We start from the raw sequence: 22,075 nt of genomic DNA on the forward strand, positions 1-22,075 counted from the left end.
AAGCACTTCGTTGGCTGTAAAGCGCTTTGGGACGTCCGGTGGGCGTGAAAGGCGCTATATAAATCCAAGTCTTTTTTAAAACACATTTATAGATTTTGATGTTGCTCTGTTTCTATCTATCCCCACAAATCGTGCACAGTAAAACAGAGGTGAAAAATTAATAGAGGCTTGCATTCACGTACTCGGATTGTCTCAAAGTGTTTCAGTCAATTAAGAACTTTTCAGCGTGTAGCAGTGTGGGAAACGCGGCAGCCAATTTGTGCACAGTGCGGTCTTTCAATTAGCAATGTGATAATTATTACATAATCTGCTGTAATGATGTCAGTTGAGGGATGAACATTGGCCACAGAGAACTCCCCTGCTCCTCCTCTTCGAATAAGTACCATGGGATCATTTACATCCACCTGAGAGAGCAGACGGGGCCTCGGTTTAACGGCACCTCCGTCAGTGCAGCACTCCCTCGGCACTGCACTGGAGTGTCCGCCTAGATTCTGTGCTCAAGTCCCTAGAGTGGGGCTTCAACCCACAACCTTCTGACTGCGAGGCGAGAGTGCGACCCACTGAGCCACGGCTGACCCCCGACATCTTAATAACTCGGGACGATATTGCAAGTGCTGCCAGTTACTGCTGAGGATGGAACAAAATTAGAATCTCCAACGCCACTGAGTGTTGGTGCACAGAAGGTTCTCCCGAGCTGTGTCAACAGGTTAGGAGGGTTGGGAGTGCCGGGTGTGAAACAGGCAATTGTTGGCTCACCAAGCAATGGTCCATAGAGCAAGTGCGGCATCTGGCTCTTGTAATGTGGAGCATTTTCGCATTGTATAGTGACGCCTGTCTAAAAGATCACTTATTGTATTGACCTAAACTATAGGGGTTAAGCTCCCTCACCGCTCCCTGCCCACTCACCTCACCCCCCCCAACCCCGGAGCCCCTCACCGCGCCTCCCCCTTGACTCCAACTCCCTCGCCCCCCCCCCCCCGGACACCCTCGCACCACCCCCCGGACACCCTCACCGCCAACCCCCCTCCCCCAGACACCTTCACTGCCCCCCCGGGCCCTTAGCCTCTCCCTCCCCCCGGGACCCCCTCGCCGCCCCCCCCCCCCCCCGAGACCCTCGTTGCCCCGCCCCGGACCCCCTCGCCTCCCCTCCAATCTCTGCTTGGGCACCAAGTGCAAACTCATTACCCAAATGTTTGGGCAGGTATGTGCCCCAGTTCCCTGTCCCAGGCTCTCAGGTGTATCGCACGTTTGGTGCTTTCAAATACTAAGTCTGCGAGCTGAATCTGGAGACTGTCCCCGTCTGGATGGAGGGCTTGCCGTTGCCAAGTGCTTGTGCTTGTATGGTGGCCTGGCGGGGGCAGCGGCGGAACTTGCCCAGCAGAAGTCTACCAATTCAAAAGCCTGGAATGTGAGCTCTCGGCTTCTCTGGATGGAGATCCCAACATTCCTTCTACCAGTATTGTTGGACCGACGTGGCTGTGTTTAATTAAAAAATGAAACCGAATGACCTAAACCGTATTGAACTCAGTGAATGATCCAAATTTTATTTGGCTATATTTAAAGCAATTCTGTTGGGGAGAGAGCGAGCGAGAGCGAGGAGATAAAGCTCAAGCAGAGGTTTGGTGTATGGCGTGTTTAAGGAAGTTGGGAGGTTGCTTTCTTCTCTACCCCCTACTCAGTGGCCGAGTTTGCAGGCAGTGAAATTCTGCCTTGCAAATCCTATCGCAAAGCTCTAACTAGTTTCTGAATGGCTTCCCTCCCCAGCCTCCCCACCAGAGCACGTCCACACACAGTATTGGAATGCCAGGGGTACCTCGTCCTCTCGGCAGCAATGCGATGAAGTAATGCGATACTTGGATGCAGCTCGCATTACTCTTAACTAACAGCAGCCTGTTGTGCCTGAGCTCCCTGTACACTCTCGCTTAAGATGGCCATTACCAGTCCAGCTACGTTGCAGAGGGGGGCGGGAGGAGAGCACGTCATGTTACAGTTTAAAAAATATATATATATATATTTTGACAGATTGTACGAAGCAGGGCTTGGTCGACTGCCAACAGCAGCTGGATGACCACATTCTTTTCGACAGCTTTGTTTGGCTATATTTTCTTTCCACATTTGCCAAAGAAACAATGCTGAACGATTGGCCCAGGCGTTAACGGAGATGCCAGGTGTTGGTTCCACAAACAAAAGCTAAATTGCCGAGAAAGAAAAGACACACCTTGACCGAGCTTCACGAATGGAAGGGAAAACGGGAGTTATTCATGAGGTTCTCCGAAACACTACAGAGGGTCGTGTTAGCTCGTAAATGTGAGGGCAACTGTAATACAAAACAGAGCACTTCAGGGTAAAGCCTCTCCATAATTCTGCTGTTAGAGCTTACAGTGTCAGACAGCACAGAAGGAGGCCATTCGGCCCATTGTGCCTGTGCCGGCTCTTTGAAAGAGCGATCCAGTTAGTCCCGCTCCGCTGCTCTTTCCCCAGTCATCGGATGAAACGTTAAACCGAGGCCCCATCTGCTCTCTCGGGTGGATGTAAAACATCCCATGGCAGTGTTTTGAAGGAGAGCAGGGGAGTTATCCCCAGTGTCCTGGGGCCAATATTTATCCCTCAATCAACATCACAAAAACAGATGATCTGGTCATTATCACATTGCTGGCTGTGGGAGCTTGCTGTGCGCAAAATGGCTGCCGCCTTTTCTACATTACAACAGTGACGACACTCCAAAAAGTGCTTCGTCGGCTGTAAAGCGATTCGGGACGTCTGATGATCGTGAAAGGCGCTATAGAAACACAAATCCTAAAGAGGGTGCACGAACAGAGAGACCTTGGGGGTATGTGTGCATAAGTCATTGAAGGTGTCAGGGCAGGTTGAGAAAGCAATGAAAAAGGCTTACGCGATCCTGGGCTTGATGAAGAGGTATAGAGTACAAAAGTGTGGAAATTATGATGAACCTGTTTAAAACACTGGTTCGGCCCCAACTGGAGTATTGTGTCCAATCCTGGGCACTGCTCTTTAGGAAGGATGTGAAGAGGGTACAGAAAAGATTTACGAGAATGGTTCCAGGGATGAGGGACTTCAGTTCCGTGGATAGACTGGAGAAGCCGGGGTTGTTCTCCTTGGAGCAGAGAAGGTTGAGAGGAGATTTGTTCGAGGTGCTCAAAATCATGAGGGATCTGGACAGAGTAGAGAGAGAGAAACTGTTCCCATTGGGGGAAGGGTCGAGAACCAGAGGACACAGAGTTAAGGTGATTGGCAAAAGAACCAAAGGTGACATGAGGAAAAACTTTTTACCATAGTCAGTGGTTAAGATCCGGAATGCACTGCCTGAAAGGATGGTGGAGTTACACTCAATTTTATTTTTCCAAGGGGAGTTGGATAAGTATCTGAAGGAAATACATTTGCAGGGCTAAGGGTAGAGGAGAGAGACTGGCTGAGGGTCGGCATGGGTTCGATGGGCCGAATGGCGGCCTCCCGTGCTGTAACCATTCCATGATTCTAGTGACATTTTTCCCGAAATGTTACATACCAAGTTTCAGCGGTGGCTGTAATAGCTAGGTGGTGACGGATCGAATACTCGAGCCTTGTCTTCAGCCTTTGTTTACAGAGACACGTGTTGCATACTGTGTACTCCCAGGATGAACAGCTTTCCCTTTCCCATATATATGATCATGAGAGAGTCCCCAATTAATACCCACCACCTGAACACAGTTAACAGTGGGACATTGCAAATTCTGCAGAGATGCATCGTGCTTGAAGACTTGTGGCAAGGACGTTCAGCATGTGGTCTGTGAGCCACGAGCTGTCCCCGAGACCTGGGAATCTGATTGTGGGAGCCCAGGCCACTGGGTTCGATTCATGTTTATACTGTTTTTTATTTTGCCTTTGCCTGAAAGAGAGTGCTGGCTCTTTTCATGCATTGCTGTTCAAAGGCTATCCATTCTCGGCCTTTTGGCTAAGATCAAGTGTTGATTGGGCATTCATATGCAAATTGACTGATTGCAGAAACTCGTTTTTCCAGTTTTGCTGGCTCTCTGGCCTTTTGGCTTGGGCCAAGCGCCAATTGGAGAGAAGAGGAAAATCTGCATGTCGACCGACCAGTGGGCAGGCCCGGAGGCCCGCCAAGGTGCCGGACTGGCACCACAGCACACATCGAAAGGAGGAATCTGCCACCCGGATGGCGACCAACCGAGCGGTGAACCAGGGCGTCCGAAACACCATCCGAGTGACGGTAAAGAAAGTGGAAGGACAGACAACGATCAACCGGGACCTTTTCGTGAAGAAAATCCTGCTGGGAACATGTGGCATGAAAGTCGCCGACATCTTGGCCTTGCAGGACCTCCCGAAGAGAGGTTACTTCGATGTGACCTTCAGAACCGTCGCCCTCTGCCTGAAGTTCCTGAAGTGATTGAAGGAGGCGAGTGAACCGCTGCACTCAGTGCTGACTGGGGAGCCACTGTTCACCCTCCCGTCGCAGAGAAGACGCACTATCACAGTGCAGATGTACAACCCCCGCAATCCCGGTCATTGATGTGCTGACTTTCCTCACCAGGTATGTCGATGGGGCAGGAAACAGCAACGACCTGAAAGACTTGCACGGGATTTGGACCAGCAAGCGCCAGATCCAGGTCACCATGAAGGTGGATGCCAGCGGAACCATCCTGCACCCCCCCTCCAGCTTCGCCATCGGAGGAAGTCGGGGCTACATGGTGTACGCCGGCCAACCCAATGTGTGCCGGACCTGCGGGAAGGCAGGCCATGTGGCGGCAAGCTGCAAAACTGTCATCTGCCGAAACTGCAAGAACGAAGGCCACCAGACAAAGGACTGTAAGGAGACCAATTGCTGCAACCTCTGCGGTCTGGCTGGGCACCTTTACAAAAACTGCCCCAAACGCAACTTCAGCTATGTGCAGGCAGCAAAGAACATTACACCAGAGGAGGAGGAAGCTGAGGAACACAACGCTCCAGAGGAGACCCACACCCTCCCCCCGACCAACGCCCGGGGCAAAGAAGCAAGCGCCCTCGTGGACTCTGAACAAGTCGGTGAGGAAGAGAAGCCTGCCATGGCGAGCTGCGAGACACCAGCAGCCAGCAGCGAAGCTCTCCCCCATCGCACCGAGTCCAGGAACGAGGAGACAGCAGACGATGAAGCGGGATGGGAGACCGTCAAGAAAAAGGCCCGCAAGCGGAAGGGGAACAGGCGAGCAAGGGCCCCTGCGGAAACGACAGGGAAGAGGCGGCTAACGTCCACGACAGACGGCAGCTCGTCTGATGAGGAAAGGCGAGACAAAATCCCTCACTACCATCACCAAAACAAGAGGCAATACGCCAACCCTCAGCCACAGGCGACCGGGAGCAGTGAAGCGACCAGCACAGCCCCGCTCCAGGAACCCGGGAGCAGCGAAGTGCCCAGCACACACGAGCTCCGGAACACCGGGAGCAAAGAAGCGACCAACGCAGACCAGCTCCGGGACAACGGGAGCAGCGAAGCGCCCAGCACACCCCACCTCCGGAATACCGGGAGCGACACAGCGATCGAAGCACACCAGCTCGAGACCGCTGCGACTGAGGAAAAGAGGGAACCACCAACACCAGGCGAGGACAGTGCAGAGGACATATCGGACCTTATCATAGCACTGCAGCAGTCCCCTGGTCGAAACACTCCCACGGCAGAGGATGATGACCACGCCAGCCCAGGTGCCATAGACTTGTATAGTTTAAACCTATGCATTACGGAACTGGCCACTGGGCAGACCTCGGACTTAAAGGACGATTTATTTGAAATGTAATGTTTGTAACTCTAAACAGTAACTTTAAAATGGATTTAAAAATTGCTACTATTAACGTGCGTAGCGTAAAATCTACTGTGCGATGTGTTTCCACCTTGGGGTACCTCGCCAACGTCAAAGCGGACCTGCTGTTCTTGCAGGAGTGCGGTCTGCCGCACTCCAGCAGTTACCGGCAGTGGTCACGATGGTGGGCCCATGGACCATCCATATGGTCAGGAGGCAACGACTGCCGGGCTTCCGGCCAGGGCATTCTGCTGCGGGGAGGCCACTTCACCATCACCGAAGTTAAGGAGGTGGTGGGCGGCCGCCTTCTGGTAGCAGACGTAATGTACAAAAACTCCCCTCTCAGGTTAATTAATGTTTACGCCCCAGCTCACAAGAACGAGCGGCTGGCCCTCTTCCAGCAGCTCCCACTGCTGCTGGCGATGTCCGGGCCGGTCATTCTGGGCGGTGACTTCAACTGCATCATCGATGCGGCTGGACGATCCACCAGAGCCGACGGCAAACTGGACGCCACGTCCAAACTCCTGATGGATGCGGTAAAAGATGCCAAGCTGTGCGACGTCTTCAGCAACCCTGCAGACGGAGCACCGCGCAGATACACCTGGTCAAGACCAGACGGGTTCGTCCGTTCCAGAATAGACTTCCTGTTTGTGTCCCACACGCTCAAAGTCAGATCCACCGACATCACGCCGGTGTTCTTCTCTGACCACTGCCTCCTACTGGCCGACTGTCGCCCACAGCAAAACCAGAAAGTTGGCAGAGGGGCAGAGGGATATGGAAGCTGAACGTAAAACTGTTGACTCCGGAAAATGTTGAGGAACTCAAGAGGGATTACAAAGGTTGGAGAACCCCTCTGCGATTCCCCGATGCACTGGTGGGAAACAATCAAGACAAACATCAAGAGGTTCTTCATCCTCAAAGGTGTTCAGGAGGTGAGAGGGAGACAGAGGGAATTGTCCCAACTCCAGAAGAGCAAAACCTGCTCCTGTTGCAGTTGATGGGGACCGATGTCGCGAAGGAACTCGAAGAGGTGAAGGGCCAGCAAGCCTCGCTCTTTGCCTCAGAGTCCTCCAAAATCATTTTCCGCTCCACAGTCCGCTCCGTTGAGCAGGATGAGACGTGTTCGCGCTTCTTCTTCCAAAAGGTACACGGGGAGCTCTGTGATCACCAGCCTAAAGGAAGAAGACGGTTCTGTGACGATTTCACAGCCTGACATGCTGAGGATCAGCAAATCCTTCTATGCCGGGCTGTATGACGTCAAGCCCACAGACCACGCGGCCTCCCAGTCTTTCCTGTCGTCTATCTCAGAGGTCCTAAACGACAGCGAGCAGGAGAGTCGGGACCACCCGTTAACTCTGGATGAGATGACAAAAGGCCGTCCGGTCCCTTGCGACGAGTAAAACTCCCGGAAGCGACGGCTTACCGGTCGAGTTGTATTCGCTCTGTGGGACTGGATGGGCCCAGACCTGCTGGAAGTGTACGGAGGTATGATTCTGGCTGGCAGCATGATGAGGAAAGGCATCACCACCCTCATCTACAAGCAGAAGGGGGAGAGGGAGGAAATCAAAAACTGGCGGCCCATTTCGCTGCTGAATGTGGACTACAAGATCCTGTCAACGGTCATCGTCAACAGGGTCAAGTCTGCTCTTGAGCTGGTGATTCACCCGGACCAGACCTGCGCTGTCCCCGGCAGGAAGATCTCTGATAGCCTGGCGCTACTCAGGGATATGATCGCCTACGTGCGGGACAGGAGGGTGGACACCTGCTTAATCAGCTTAGACCAGGAGAAGGCCTTTGACAGGATATCGCACACTTACCTGATGGACGTGCTCTCCAAAATGGGGTTTGGGGAGGGTATCCGCAATTGGATCCAACTGCTCTACACAGACATCAGTAGTGCAGTTCAAATCAATGGGTGGGAAACTGAAAGCTTTCCGATCAGGTCTGGAGTCAGGCAAGGCTGTCCTCTCTCCTCTGTCTTGTTTGTGTGTTGTATCGAGCCCTTTGCCGGGTCCATCAGGAAGGATGTGGGCATTAGAGGGGTGACGATCCCAGGCAGCGGAGGCGCTCAGGTCAAGACCTCCCTGTACGTGGACGACGTGGCCGTCTTTTGCTCGGATCCGCAGTCGGTCCGCAGTATGCTCACAATCTGCGACCAGTTTGAACTGGCCTCGGGAGCAAAGGTCAATCGCAGCAAGAGCGAGGCCATGTTCTTTGGCAAGTGGGCCGACCGATCCTTTATTCCCTTCACCGTTAAACCAGATTACCTGAAGGTGTTGGGAATATGGTTCGGAGCGGACGGGGCGTGCGCCAAAAACTGGGAAGAGCGTATCGCCAAAGTGAAGCAAAAACTGGGATGGTGGAAGCTGCGCTTCCTCTCCATGGCAGGAAAGAACCTGGTCATCAGGAGTGAGGTGCTCTCGGGGTTGCTGCACGTGGCACAGGTCTGGCCCATCTCTCGCTCCTGTACCGTGGCAGTCACCCGGGCCGTCTTCCACTTTGTCTGGAGGTCCAAAATGGAACGTGTCCGCAGAGACAAAATGCACAAATCTCTGGACAGTGGAGGAAAGGATGTTCCGAACGTGGCCCTCATCCTGATGGCCACCTTTGTGTGCGGCTGCATCAAGCTGTGCACAGACCCCCGGTAGGCAAACACCAAGTGTCACTACGTGCTGAGGTTCTACCTGTCCCCGGTGTTGCGAAGGATGGGTCTGGCCACGCTGCTCCCACCAGTTGGACCATGCCTGTCCATCTGTCCTTCGTGGAAAGGTTTTTCACAAAAAACCCCTTTGACCACAAGGCTATAAAACAGTGGTCAGCACGTAAGGTCCTGGACGCCCTACGAAAGAAGGAGAGGGTGGACCCTGTCGAGTGGTTCCCTGAGCGGACTGTTGAACTCGTTTGGCAGAACGTCTCATCGCCAGAGCTTTCACACAAGCACCAAGATGTAGCTTGGTTGGCGGTGAGGAGGGCCTTACCTGTCAGAGCGTTCATGCACAGCCGACGTCTCAGCAGCACGGCACGGTGCCCCCGAGTCGGCTGCGGGGCGGACGAGACTGTCACCCATCTCCTTCAGGATTGCCCCTTCGCAAGGCAGGTCTGGAAAGAGATGCAGTGGTTGTTGTCGAGGTTCATCCCGAGCAGCTGCGTAACACAGGACTCTGTGCTCTACGGGCTGTTCCCAGGGACACACACCGAGACAGACATCACCTGCTGCTGGAGGGCCATCAACTCGGTCAAAGACGCTCTTTGGTCTTGCCGAAACTTGCTGTTCTTCCAGAGCAAGGAGATGTCCACGTCTGCGTGTTGCAGACTGGCGCAATCCAAGATCCAGGATTACGTGCTGAGGGACGCACTTAAAATTGGTGCAGTCGCCGCAAAGGCACGGTGGGGAAGGGCCACAGTTTAAAGCCCTTCTGCCACGGTAAACCCAGGGGCAGGAATCAGTCCAAAACCCCCCTCGGGCTGTACTTGTAACTTCATTTTTGTGTACATGGAGCACCATGATCTGTAAACACCTATGTAGTGCCATGTACAATGCAAGGTCTGTTTCGTAATGCACGTCGAAAAGAAAAATGTAAATGTACCGTATAGTAACACATGTAATGTAATTTGTCGAATGTACTACAATGTATCCCATATTGTATCGAATTGTACTTGAACTGAAAAGCAAGGAAATGTATCGAACGGAACTGCCGTCAGCGTCCAAATGTAGTGTATGGGATTGCTGACCGCAGCTAAATGTACTGAACTGCTTTTGAATGTACTGTACAAATTTTTATATGAATAAAGTATATTTTGAAATTAAAAAAAAGTTTTTTATTTTGCTGACTTAATCTCCCTTAAATACGGTGGACCTAGAAGAAAGACTGGATCGACTAGGCTTATATTCACTGGAATTTAGAAGAATGAGAGGGGATCTCATGGAAACATATAAAAGTCTGACGGGGTTGAACAGGTTAGATGCAGGAAGAATGTTCCCGATGTTGGGGAAGTCCAGAACCAGGGGTCACAGTCTAAGGATAAGGGGTAAGCCATTTAGGACCGAGATGAGGAGAAACTTCTTCACTCAGAGAATTGTGAACCTGTGGAATTCTCTACCACAGAAAGTTGTTGAGGCCAGTTCGTTAGATAAATTCAAAAGGGAGTTAGATGTGGCCCTTACGGCTAAAGGGATCAAGGGGTATGGAGAGAAAGCAGGAATGGGGTATTGAAGTTGCATGATCAGCCATGATCATATTGAATGGTGGTGCAGGCTCGAAGGGCCGAATGGCCTACTCCTGCACCTACTTTCTATGTTTGGAGAAGACTGTTTCTCGCGCAGTTTCCTCATCGGTGGCTAGATAAGCACACCCCAGATTGAGTGGTATCAACAGAGAAATAACAGGAACATTCATTTCAACTTCCAGTTTTGCACTCTCTCCCCTGCAGTAACGGACCCTACTTATCCAAAACCCAGAGGTTAATCGTGGCTGATTGGGGGGAGGAAACAACATCTCCTATCAAGCTTTAATTCTACTTTTCAGATTACAAGAGGAGGAGCAATGCCGGTTCACTGTTGGGTTATAAGAAAGGATGTACATTGGCAGAATATAAATGTGTTTTCTTTATTGCTAACTACATTTCTTTCTTTTTGTTCTTGAAAGTTTATGAAGAGCGTTATTATAACAGGTTTTTATTGTTGAGTGACCCTATTGGAATTAATACATAGTTCCCTGTGCAGAGGAAGCAGTAGTATGTGCAAGCTTTGCTTATCTTTAACAGTTACTAGACAACATAGCCCACTCCAGCTGATTTTGCCAGTTTAAATTTGGATTGAATGTAATTGATTATTTAACAAAAAATCAAGCAACTTATTAAACATAGCAGCGTAGATGAATTAAATATAGATTTTTAATCACTCTCCTCCACAAATCGTGGCTCAGTGGACAGCACCCTCGGCTCTTGAGTCAGAAAGTTGTGGGTTCAAGTCCCACTCCAGAGACTTGACCGCAAAGATCTAGGCTGACACTCCCAGTGCAGTGCTGAGAGAGCGCTGCACTGTCGGAGGTGCCGTCTTTCGGCTGAGGCATTAAACCGAGGCCCCGACTGCTCTCTCTGGTGGACATAAACGATCCCACGGCACTATTTCGCAGGAGACTTATCCCCGGTGTCCTGGCCAATATTCCTCAATCAACATCACTTTATAATTAAAAAAAACAGATTATCTGGTCATGATCACATTGCTGTTTGTGGGAGCTTGCCGTGCATAAATTGGCTACCGAGTTTCTTACATTAGAACTGTGACTACACTTCCGAAAGTACTTCATTGGCTGTAAAGTGTTTTGGGAAGTCCTGGGGCCGTGAAAGGCGCTATATAAATGCAAGTCTTTCTTTTTATGAGTGTTCTTTTTAAAGCAGCTCATCCCGTGGGTATGTAAGGGTTTTCCTTAAATGCCTGACACTCCTGTGTCTTGTATCACTGCTTCCCTTTCCTATGTCTTTTGCACCTTAATTCTGACTTTAGCAATTGACATCATCGATTTATAGACCGAGGAACTTGGTGCAGTTGGAGAGCGAAAGGAAAAACTGGTTTGTACGCGGCGGCAATGACATCGACGGTAGCCTTACCCAACAGTTGCTCCCCAAATTATCTGCTTCTGTGGGGTCGGGTGTCCTGCACACACCAGAGAGGGTGACGGCTAAATCTTCACCTGCCAGGCCCGAGGAGGATGAAGATTATTTTTTTTTAAAAAGGGAATCTTTTTTTCCGATCTTCACACCCCTCGTTAATGGAATGTGTTGATGTGGCCTGTGTCGTCTTCAGAGACAAGTTATTGGCTGGTTTTGCTGCAGGTGCTCTGGCACTTGCGGCTATTCTGTAATGCACGTCGTTGCCAAGCACATGAAGAATTGATCCAGTCACTAGTTAACCTGATCGCTACGGGAGGAATCTGGGCTGATTTGATTGTCTTGGTCCGGCCCACTTTGTGTGATGGTTGCCGTTGATTCTTGGAGGGTGGGGGTGGGTGGGGCGGGGCAGGGGTTCAAACCTTGATTTCCTGATGCGTTAAACTTTCTTGAGCTCGCCGGTGCAGTTTGGATGAAGCTTCATAGAAAATAGGTGCAGGAGTCGGCCATTCGGCCCTTCGAGCCTGCACCACCATTCAATATGATCATGGCTGATCATGCAATTTCAGTACCCCATACCTGCTTTCTCTCTATACCCCTTGATCCCTTTAGCCGTAAGGGCCACATCTAACTCCCTCCAGCCAAGTACCTCTCCACAAGATGCAAGAGCAGGGCAAATTGAGCCCAAGTTGAATACTCTTGTGCATTTCCGAATGGTATTTGGCTCTGGTCTAAGAGTGGGTTGATTTCATACCGCCTTGGTAGTGGAATGCTGTGTAAAACCAGGAGAAAGAAAGCCCCAAATAGAGGGAGGGTGCTGAAGGCTTGCTTGGCCCACCATCTGTTCATTGTCCAGTAGTGTTGATTCAATTGGCGTGGACTGATCTTGATCTGAAGTATTATTTTCTCATGTAAATGCGCTTCACGAAGACAGACTTTGCATACCTTTTAAATCAGATGTACGAGTTAAGAACATTGCATAAGAAATAAGAGCAGGAGTAGATCCTACGGCTGCCATTCAGTAAGATCATTGGCTGATCATCAACCTCAACTGAACTTGCTCACCCCTAAACTCCTTGATTCCCTTAATAATGAGTTTCTTCCTTTCAATTTTGTGTTTTTATCCAAATGTCACTGATTTTTTAAATTAAATCGCCTCTGACATGGTTTTTTGTGGGGTTTTTTCAGGTTATGTTCAGATTTTTACATAATCATAATGGCAATGACCCAAAAACTCAACAAAAGCAGACTCCACAGAGCAGGCCGATCTACACTCAGTAAATGAATGGAAGGATGGGGAATTGCACCCCAGAGTGACGAGAAATAAAGATTTCAGGCCAATAGATAGTTTGTATTGAGAACCGGTGGCCCGAGAGTATTGGTTAAGGTGGTGGGTGGGGTGGGGGGAGGGGAGTGTTATTTGGTGTAAGTCGAAGCGGGGGAGGGGAGTGTTATTTTGTGTAAGGGGAAGAGATGGAGTTTTGATGACACTGATGTCTTTATAGCGTTGGGTGGTCCTGAGAGGTATACGGAGCTCTGGTTCGAGCACACCTGCAGAACTGTTCAGTTCTGGTGGTTTTTAAGGGAAGCGAAGATATATCAAGGAGCTGCAATCGTCTTCTGAGAATTATGGAGCAATTCAGTCAATTCTTGTTCCCCTTTTAAACAACTAAGATTGCACAGATTCACGTGACTGTAGTTTGGAGAAGTGTAATAGTGGGTCCCCCCCCCCGTACCTTCCCTGCTTCCATTTCTTGCGCCAGCTAAGCCCTCTGTGTGAGAAATCGTGGTGGAGGTGCAGCAAATGAGGGTACAGGGCCTAGGGGCAGCACGGGCCAGCCCACACTGTGATATGTGTGCGCACTAGGTCCGTGCAACAGAGCAGGTCTCCAGTCGTCCTGGTTAACCCTTGCCACTGGATAAAGGCCTAGCTCTGTCGAGCCCGTGTGGTGGCTGGTGTGCAACGGTCACCACAGGTTAAAAAAATCCACACACAGGCATCTTCCACCCCCTCAACTGGAGTTCAGGACTGGAACATCGGGTCCTTCATTGAAACATCAGTGAACTCGTGTGGAAGCAAGTCATCCTCGTTCGAGGGACCGCCTGTGATGATATGACGAATTACCCTCAAAGGGATGAGTCTAACCAGAAGAGTTGGTTTATCCTTGCTTAGAAATCTTCTGCATTCCCCTGTGCAGTGTTTTTAAAAACCAGTTTGTGGTAGTACAAGAGAGAGAATCCCATGTTGTGGCACATGGACTCGCTGAAAGCCTCTGGTATGCAGACATGCGAGAATTTCAGGGTCTTGCGATGACGAGGGGGATGGTTGGTCCTTTTCTGGGAATAGGTTGGGTTACAGCTGGGATTGCATCTGCTGTTATTTTCATCGGTCGTGTAGGTGACTGTTTTGTACAGGTGTCTGGAGCTTGCCAGCAGGAATGGGACGGGCAAATGTCCAAATGGCAAGCTGTTTCATTGCTTCTGATGTGTCGGAATATCTTGAACCCTTGTGTCATGGCTCAGTTGCTGGAGGCGACATGTGACTTGAGTCTCGCAGCCAGGAAAGTCCAAGGTTTGATCTTGGGCTGGATGAGTTGGGATGCCTGACAGCTCGTGGCCTCGGAAGGAGGGCGGGGGCGGAGGAGGAGGAGGAGGTCATCCGAGTGTCCCGTTCTTGATTGTTGAGCCCTGCCAGGAAGTGCACAGGCATGGGTTGAGGACAGGATGAACTCGAGTGTGATGCGTCTCCAATTTCGAAATAGCCAGCCTGCTGGGCTCGGACTTGAAGCAGGGGCCATTTTTGGGCGAGGTCCCGAAGGAGGCCCGGACCCAGTGGAACCGCTACAAGTCTGGGAGTTGAGGGAGGCGGGAAGTTGGCACCAAAACCCCTGATACTGGTTGAAACCTCAAGTTAGATTGTCACGAGAGGATCTCCGAATGACCTCAGCCTCTTTGTTTGCAAGGCAATCTTTTTTTTGTGTGTGTCGTTCTAAAGGAATTCCGTATCTGGGTGGTATGTGTGGGAAGCGCCCAGCATTGGGACAAAACTTGATTTATGATTTTGTTTACACTAAGAATTTAAAAAACAAAACAAAGTACAGAACCTATTTTTTCTCTTTGCTTGTGCACGTAGCCAGGCGCGTCCATCTTCCTTGCAGAGTGACAACCTCTGCAGCTCTTGAATAATTGACGCAAAGAAAAAAAAAATAGCTCTTGACAGCAACAATCAAATATTCAATCTGCCAGCGATTGCGAAAAGGATTTAGCATTTTGCGTTTCAATCTTTTGTACAATGTGCAGTATTGTCGCTTTGCAGGACTAATAAATTAAGAGAAAGGAAAGATTTGCATTTCTACAGCGCCATTCACGATCGCCTGCCCGACACGAGACTCCCAAAGCAAGCACTCTACTCGGAACTCCTTCACGGCAAACAAGCCAAAGGTGGGCAGAGGAAACGTTACAAGGACACCCTCAAAGCCTCCCTGATAAAGTGCAACATCCCCACCGACACCTGGGAGTCCCTGGCCAAAGACCGCCCTAAGTGGAGGAAGTGCATCTGAGAGGGCACTGAGCACCTCGAGTCTCATCGCCGAGAGCATGCAGAAATCAAGCGCAGGCAGCGGAAGGAGCGTGCGGCAAACCAGCCCCACCCTCCCTTTCCCTCAACGACTATCTGTCCCACCTGTGACGAACTGTGTTTCTCGTATTGGGCTGTTCAGCCACCTAAGGACTCATTTTTAGAGTGGAAGCAAGTCTTCCTCGATTCCGAGGGACTGCCTATGATGATGATGATGTCCTTAAAGCGCTTCACAGCCGATGAAGTACTTTTTGAAGCGTAGTCACAGTTGCAGAGTAGGGAACGCAGCAGACATTGGAATTAAGCTCGGTCTTGAGTTGCTGGTTACAGAATTAGTTGGCATGCCTTGTCAAGAGTTAAACCTCACCAGCCGCCTTTATTTTTTTAATAATGTAGAACAAAATCTGGGGGAGACGGATCAGATATCCTCTTGATTTGTTATTCCCGTGCAAGGCCCCTCTATCATCATCATAAGAACATAAGAAATATGAGCAGGAGTAGGCCACACCATACAGCCCCTCAAGCCTGCTCCGCCATTTAATACGATCATGGCTGATCTGATCATGGACTCAGCTCCACTTCCCTGCCTGCTCTCCATCACCCCTTATCCCCGTATTATTTAAGAAACTGTCTATTTCTGTCTTGAAATTTATTCAATGTCCCAGCTTCCACAGCTCTATGAGGCAGCGAATTCCACAGATTTACAACCCTCAGAAGAAATTTCTCCTCATCTCAGTTTGAAATGGGCGACCCCTTATTGTAAGATCATGCCCTCTAGTTTTAGTCTTCCTCCATCAGTGGAAACATCCTCTCTGCATCCACCTTGTCAAGCCTCCTCATAATCTTCTACGTTTCGAAAAGATCACCTCTCATTCTTCTGTATCATCATAGGCAGTCCCTCGGAATCGAGGAAGACTTGCTTCCACTCTTAAAATGAGTCCTTAAGTGGCTGAACCGTCCAATACGAGAACCACAATCTCTGTCACAAGTGGGATAAATAGTCGTTGAGGGAAGGGGTGGATGGGACTGGTTTGCCGCACGATCTTTCCGCTGTCTGCGCTTGATTTCTGCATGCTCTCGTCGATGAGACTCGAGGTGCTCAGCGCCCTCCCGGATGCACTTCCTCCACTTAGGGCGGTCTTTGGCCAGGGACTCCCAGGTGTCAGCTTTGACAGTGTCCTTGTAACGTTTCCACTTCCCACTTTTGGCTTGTTTGCCGTGAAGGAGTTCTGAGTAGTGCGCTGGCTGGGCAGGCCCCCTCAAATTTCCATCCGTGCGAGGTTTCTCCCGTGTACGAGGCGGTGAGCAGCCTGCGTGGGATTTCCAGACTGCCGTGCGGCTTAGCGGGAACCTTGCCCGGGTCCCACCGCTACCCCCTCCGCCCCCCCCCCAGCCAGAGAGCGTAGACTCTGCGTACGTTGGGTTAGAGCAGGGCTCGGGTTTGATGGCTCCTGTGGGTCCGGTGACACCAGTGTGCTCGAAGCTTTCGAGTGAAGAAAGGCCACTTGCGCAAAGTATCTGCGCGTTCCCCGGTACCCGGGGGGGGGGATCTCGGCTCACCGTCGCATCCAAGGGGGGGAAAAAAAAAACAGCACCTCCAACAGTGCAGCTCTCGGGTCAGTACTGCACTGAAGGGTCAGCATAGATTATGTGATCAAGTCTCTGGAGTGGTGCTTGAATTGAGCTAAGTTGACACTTGAGTTCCAAAGGAGTTTTCATTTGAACTTTGTATATAGTTTGTTAATGGGTAAAGGTGGGTGATGACGTGCGTTCTTATTTTCTGCCCCCCACCCCCTCCTTTCCTGGAGGCAGTGAAGCATGTTGGTCGACAGTTCCACACCTTTGGAAACCTCAGTGTAAGTCACTCCTATGTGAACAGTGATGGTCAGTAACAAGAGGGAGACGGACTGTTTTCACTGGTGACTCTGTGCCTAAGTAGATTGATGTGCAACAACAACAACAACTTGTATTTATATAGCGCCTGTAACATAATGAAACGTCCTAAGGCACTTCACAGAAGTATTATGCGATAAAACAGTGACACTGAGCCGCACAAGTAGAAATTAGCGCAGGCTTGGTCAAAGACGTAGATTTTAAGGAGCGTCTTGAAGGAGGAAAGAGAGGTAGAGAGGCTGAGAGCTTTAGGCAGGGAGTTCCAGAGCTTGGGGCCTAGGCAACAGAAGACACGGCCACCAATGGTTGAACGATTATAAACAGGGCTGCTCAAGAGGGCAGAATTAGAGGAGCGCAGACATCTCGGGGGGGGGGTGGCATGTTGAGGGGCTGAAGGAGATTACAGAGATAGGGAGGGGTGAGGCCATGGAGATAGTTGAAAATAAGGATGATACTTTTGAAATTGAGGCATTCCTTAACCGGAAGCCAATATAGGTCAGCGAGCACAGGGGTGATGGGTGAGCAGGATTTGGTGCGAGTTAGAACACGGGCTGCTGGGTTTTAGGTCACCACTAGTTTACATAGGGTAGAATGTGGGAGGTCAGCCAGTAGTGCATTGGAATAGTCAAGTCTCAAGGTAACAAAGGCACAGATGAGGGCTTCAGCAGCAGATGAGTTGAGGCAAGGGCAGAGACGGGCGATGTTACGGAGTTGGAAATTGATGGTCTTAGTGTGGTATTGAGTCCTACAGACCCGATTGTCCCAGGTTCGATGCCCACTCTGTGCCAAGTTTGCTGATCACGGATCGGGTTAGATGCAGGAAGAATGTTCCCAATGTTGGGGAAGTCCAGAACCAGGGGTCACAGTCTAAGGATAAGGGGTAAGCCATTTAGGACCGAGATGAGGAGAAACTTCTTCACCCAGAGAGTGGTGAACCTGTGGAATTCTCTACCACAGAAAGTTGTTGAGGCCAGTTCACTAAATATATTCAAAAAGGAGTTAGATATAGTCCTTACTACTAGGGGGATCAAGGGGTATGGCGAGAAAGCAGGAATGGGGTACTGAAGTTGCATGTTCAGCCATGAACTCATTGAATGGCGGTGCAGGCTCGAAGGGCCGAATGGCCGACTCTTGCACCTATTTTCTATGTTTCTATGGGTGGCAGTAAAACTCAAAGCAAGCGCTCTACGCGGAGCTCCGACACGGCTAACAAGCCCCAGGTGGGCAGAAGAGACGCTTCAAGGCACCCTCGGTGAAGAAGTGCAACATCACCACCGACACCTGGGAATCCCTCGCCCAAGACCGCTCAAAGTAGAAGAGAATAATCCGGGAAGGCGCCAACCACCTCGAGTCCCTTCGCTGGGAGCATGCGGAGACCAAGCGCAAACAGCGGAAGGAGCGCACGACAACCCAAGCACTTCCAACCAACCGGCCCTTCAACCAAAGTCCCTTCAACCACCGTCTGCCCAACCTGTGACAGAGACTGTAGGTCCCGCATTGGACTCATCAGCCATCTGAGAACTCATTTTTAGTGTGGAAGCAAGTCATCCTCGACTCTGAGGGACTGCCTGAGAGAGAGGCAGTAAAGCATTAGTATTAGTGTCCCAGAGCCTTGGATCAGGGGGGAAGAGAATAATCAGCCAGTGGTTTCCCCTCCTGCTTTGGCCAGCCCATGAGCCCTGCTGGATAGTATGCACGGTGGACGACATTGGGCGAGAACAGGATCGTGCGGCCCTCCCTGGTTGAATGACACTGCCAATGCTTCACCTGCGGGTTGATGGATGAAAATATGGGCTCCTGAAGGAGGCACCCAGTGCTCCGCGAGTTGTTTCCCAGTAGGAGCTGATGCACCTTTACATAGAATTACATCAAATGTACCGCACAGAAACAGGCCATTTGTCCCAACTGGTCCACGCTGCCATTTGTGCTCCAACTGAGTCTTCTCCCAACCCTCTTCGTCTAACCCGACAGCACAACCTGTGCTTACCTAGCTTTTCCTTAAATGCGTTGCCTCAACTGCTCCCTGTGGGAATTGGCAGACGAAAATTGGCATGTTCCAGATAAGGTGATGAATTTAGAGATGGGGGTGGGCGGGGGGAATTGAGAGAATTGAAGCTGTCTGTGACGTGAATGGTGTAAATGGCGGATATTTAAGATTGGGAGCGAAGGATTCATTAGTCAAACTGCAGAAGTGTATCTGCTTATGGCTGATGAGGTTTTTGAGTAATTGGCTGACTAATGGTTTCTCTTTGCAAAAGTCTACTTTCCTGGAACTGAAACCCGCTGCTTCAAATCCAACTGAGAGCCCAACCTAGTTTTAGTGGTTAAAGGGGCAGGGTTGCACATGATCTTAAAAAAAAAAAAAAATTAGCTGTTTCTGAGAGAACTGATGGTTTGCATTAGTATTGATGTTTAACATTGAAACGTGCTGCAGTTAACGAAAGTGGGAAGTCCTGTGGAGAGAGGTTTTTTATTTCTCTCAATTTTCTCACCTCTCCTTGCTAGGGGTAGCTCACCCAAGGGGTCGGTTCTCTTGTGTTACGCCCGACAAAGTTATTAGACTGCAGCCGAGGGTGAAAGTGTTCCTAACCGAGGCTGATCCTGACATTGGCTGATCTACACACACTCCATTCCTCCCAGCCCCTCCCCACTGTAGCCTTGTGTCAGCTGTGGCTTGGTTGGTAGCACGCTCGCCTCTGGGTCAGAAGGTCCCGCTCCAGAGACTTGAGCACAAAAATCTATGCTGATATTCCAGAGCAGTACTGAGGGAGGGCTGCAGTGTCAGAGGTATCATATTTTGGATGAGACATTAAACCAAGGCCCCGTCTGCGCTCTCAATTGAATGTAAAAGATCCCGTGGCGTTGTTTCGAAGAAGAGTGGAGGAGCTATCCCCAGTCTCCTGGGGCCATTAGTTATCCTTTAACTTGCATCACTGAAGCAGATTATCTGGTCATTGAAACATTGTTGTTTGTGGGAGTTTGCTGTATGCAAATTGGCTGCCGCATTTCCTACATTACAACAGTGACCACTTCAAAAATAAAAGTACTTCATTGGCTATGAAGCACTTTGGGTCTTCCAGTGGCCGTGAAAGGCACTATATAAGAGCATAAGAAATAGGAACAGGAGTTGGCCATTTGGTCCTTCGAGCCTGCTCCACCATTCAATGAGATCATGGCTGATCTTCTACCTCAACTCCACTTACATGCACTATCTCCCTATCCCTTAATTCCCTTAATATCTAAACATCTATATATATCTGTCTTGAATATACTCAAAGACTCAGCTTCCACAGCCCTCTGGGATAGAGAATTCCAAAGATGCACAACCCTCTGAGTGAAGAAATTTCTCCTCATCTCAATCCTAAATGGCCGACCCCTTATTCTGAGACTGTGACCCCTGGTTCTAGACTCCCTAGCCCGGGGGGAAACATCCTCCCTGCATCTACCCTGTCAAGCCCTGTAAGGATTTTGTATGTTTCAATGAGATCACCTCTCATTCTTCTAAACTCCAGAGAATATAGGCCTAGTGTACTCAATCTTTTCTCATAGGACAATCCCCCCATCCCAGGAATCAGTCTGGTGAACCTTTGTTGCACTCCCTCAATGGCAAGTATATCCTTCTTTAGGTAAGGAGAACAAAAGTGTACACAGTACACTAGATGCGGTCACACCAGGGCCCTATATAATTGCAGTAAGATGTCTTTACTCATGTACTCAAATCCTCTTGTACTAAAGGCCATATAAATGCAAGTCTTTCTTCTTTGGGGAACTGAGGCTAGTTGTAGCATCCTCGTTGAGATCCTTTGGTCTGTTATAGCTCAGCTACACTTTAGCTTTACCCACTGAGCCAATTATGGCAGCAAATTCTAACTCTGATGTTAACAGCAATCCTCTTGGGCCATTTAGATGGTTGAACGCATCGACATAAGTTGTCTTTAGATGTCTCACGGAGGAGCACTTAAGTATAAACATAATCGGCCAAAAAGGGAAATCATGCTTGACAAATCTTCTGGAATTTTTTGAGGATGTTTCCAGTAGAGTGGACAAGGGAGAACCAGTTCATGTGGTATATTTGGACTTTCAGAAGGCTTTCGACAAGGTCCCACACAAGAGATTGATGTGCAAAGTTAGAGCACATGGGATTGGGGGTAGTGTGCTGACATGGATTGAGAACTGGTTGTCAGACAGGAAGCAAAGAGTAGGAGTAAATGGGTACTTTTCAGAATGGCAGGCAGTGACTAGTGGGGTACCGCAAGGTTCTGTGCTGGGGCCCCAGCTGTTTACACTGTACATTAATGATTTAGATGAGGGGATTAAATGTAATATCTCCAAATTTACGGATGACACTAAGTTGGGTGGCAGTGTGAGCTGCGAGGAGGATGCTGTGAGGCTGCAGAGCGACTTGGATAGGTTAGGTGAGTGGGCAAATGCATGGCAGATGAAGTATAATGTGGATAAATGTGAGGTTATCCACTTTGGTGGTAAAAACAGAGAGACAGACTATTATCTGAATGGTGACAGATTAGGAAAAGGGGAGGTGCAAAGAGACCTGGGTGTCGTGGTACATCAGTCATTGAAGGTTGGCATGCAGGTGCAGCAGGCGGTTAAGAAAGCAAATGGCATGTTGGCCTTCATAGCAAGGGGATTTGAGTACAGGGGCAGGGAGGTGTTGCTACAGTTGTACAGGGCATTGGTGAGGCCACACCTGGAGTATTGTGTATAGTTTTGGTCTCCTAACTTGAGGAAGGACATTCTTGCTATTGAGGGAGTGCAGCGAAGGTTCACCAGACTGATTCCCGGGATGGCGGGACTGACCTATCAAGAAAGACTGGATCAACTGGGCTTGTATTCACTGGAGTTCAGAAGAATGAGCGGGGACCTCATAGAAACATTTAAAATTCTGACGGGGTTAGACAGGTTAGATGCAGGAAGAATGTTCCCAATGTTGGGGAAGTCCAGAACCAGCGGTCACAGTCTAAGGATAAGGGGTAAGCCATTTAGGACAGAGATGCGGAGGAACTTCTTCACCCAGAGAGTGGTGAACCTGTGGAATTCTCTACCACAGAAAGTTGTTGAGGCCAATTCACTAAATATATTCAAAAAGGAGTTAGATGAGGTCCTTACTACTCGGGGGATCAAGGGGTATGGCGAGAAAGCAGGAATGGGGTACTGAAGTTGAATGTTCAGCCATGAACTCATTGAATGG

At 49.9% G+C, this 22,075-nt stretch overlaps 1 protein-coding gene across 1 annotated transcript in view; it reads left to right on the top strand.

Moving 5' to 3' along the window:
• Positions 1 to 6,211: 6,211 nt before the first annotated feature.
• Positions 6,212 to 22,075, top strand: part of LOC139229381 (insulin receptor-like) — a 77,601-nt gene continuing 61,737 nt past the window's right edge. Inside the window, exons 1-2 of the mRNA XM_070861080.1 lie at positions 6,212 to 6,325; positions 6,784 to 6,933. Of these exons, the coding sequence (XP_070717181.1) occupies positions 6,212 to 6,325; positions 6,784 to 6,933 (264 nt within the window). The remainder of the gene's footprint in view (positions 6,326 to 6,783; positions 6,934 to 22,075) is intronic.

This window comes from Pristiophorus japonicus, chromosome 18 (genome assembly GCF_044704955.1).
Source record: "Pristiophorus japonicus isolate sPriJap1 chromosome 18, sPriJap1.hap1, whole genome shotgun sequence".
Lineage (NCBI taxonomy): Eukaryota > Metazoa > Chordata > Chondrichthyes > Pristiophoridae > Pristiophorus > Pristiophorus japonicus.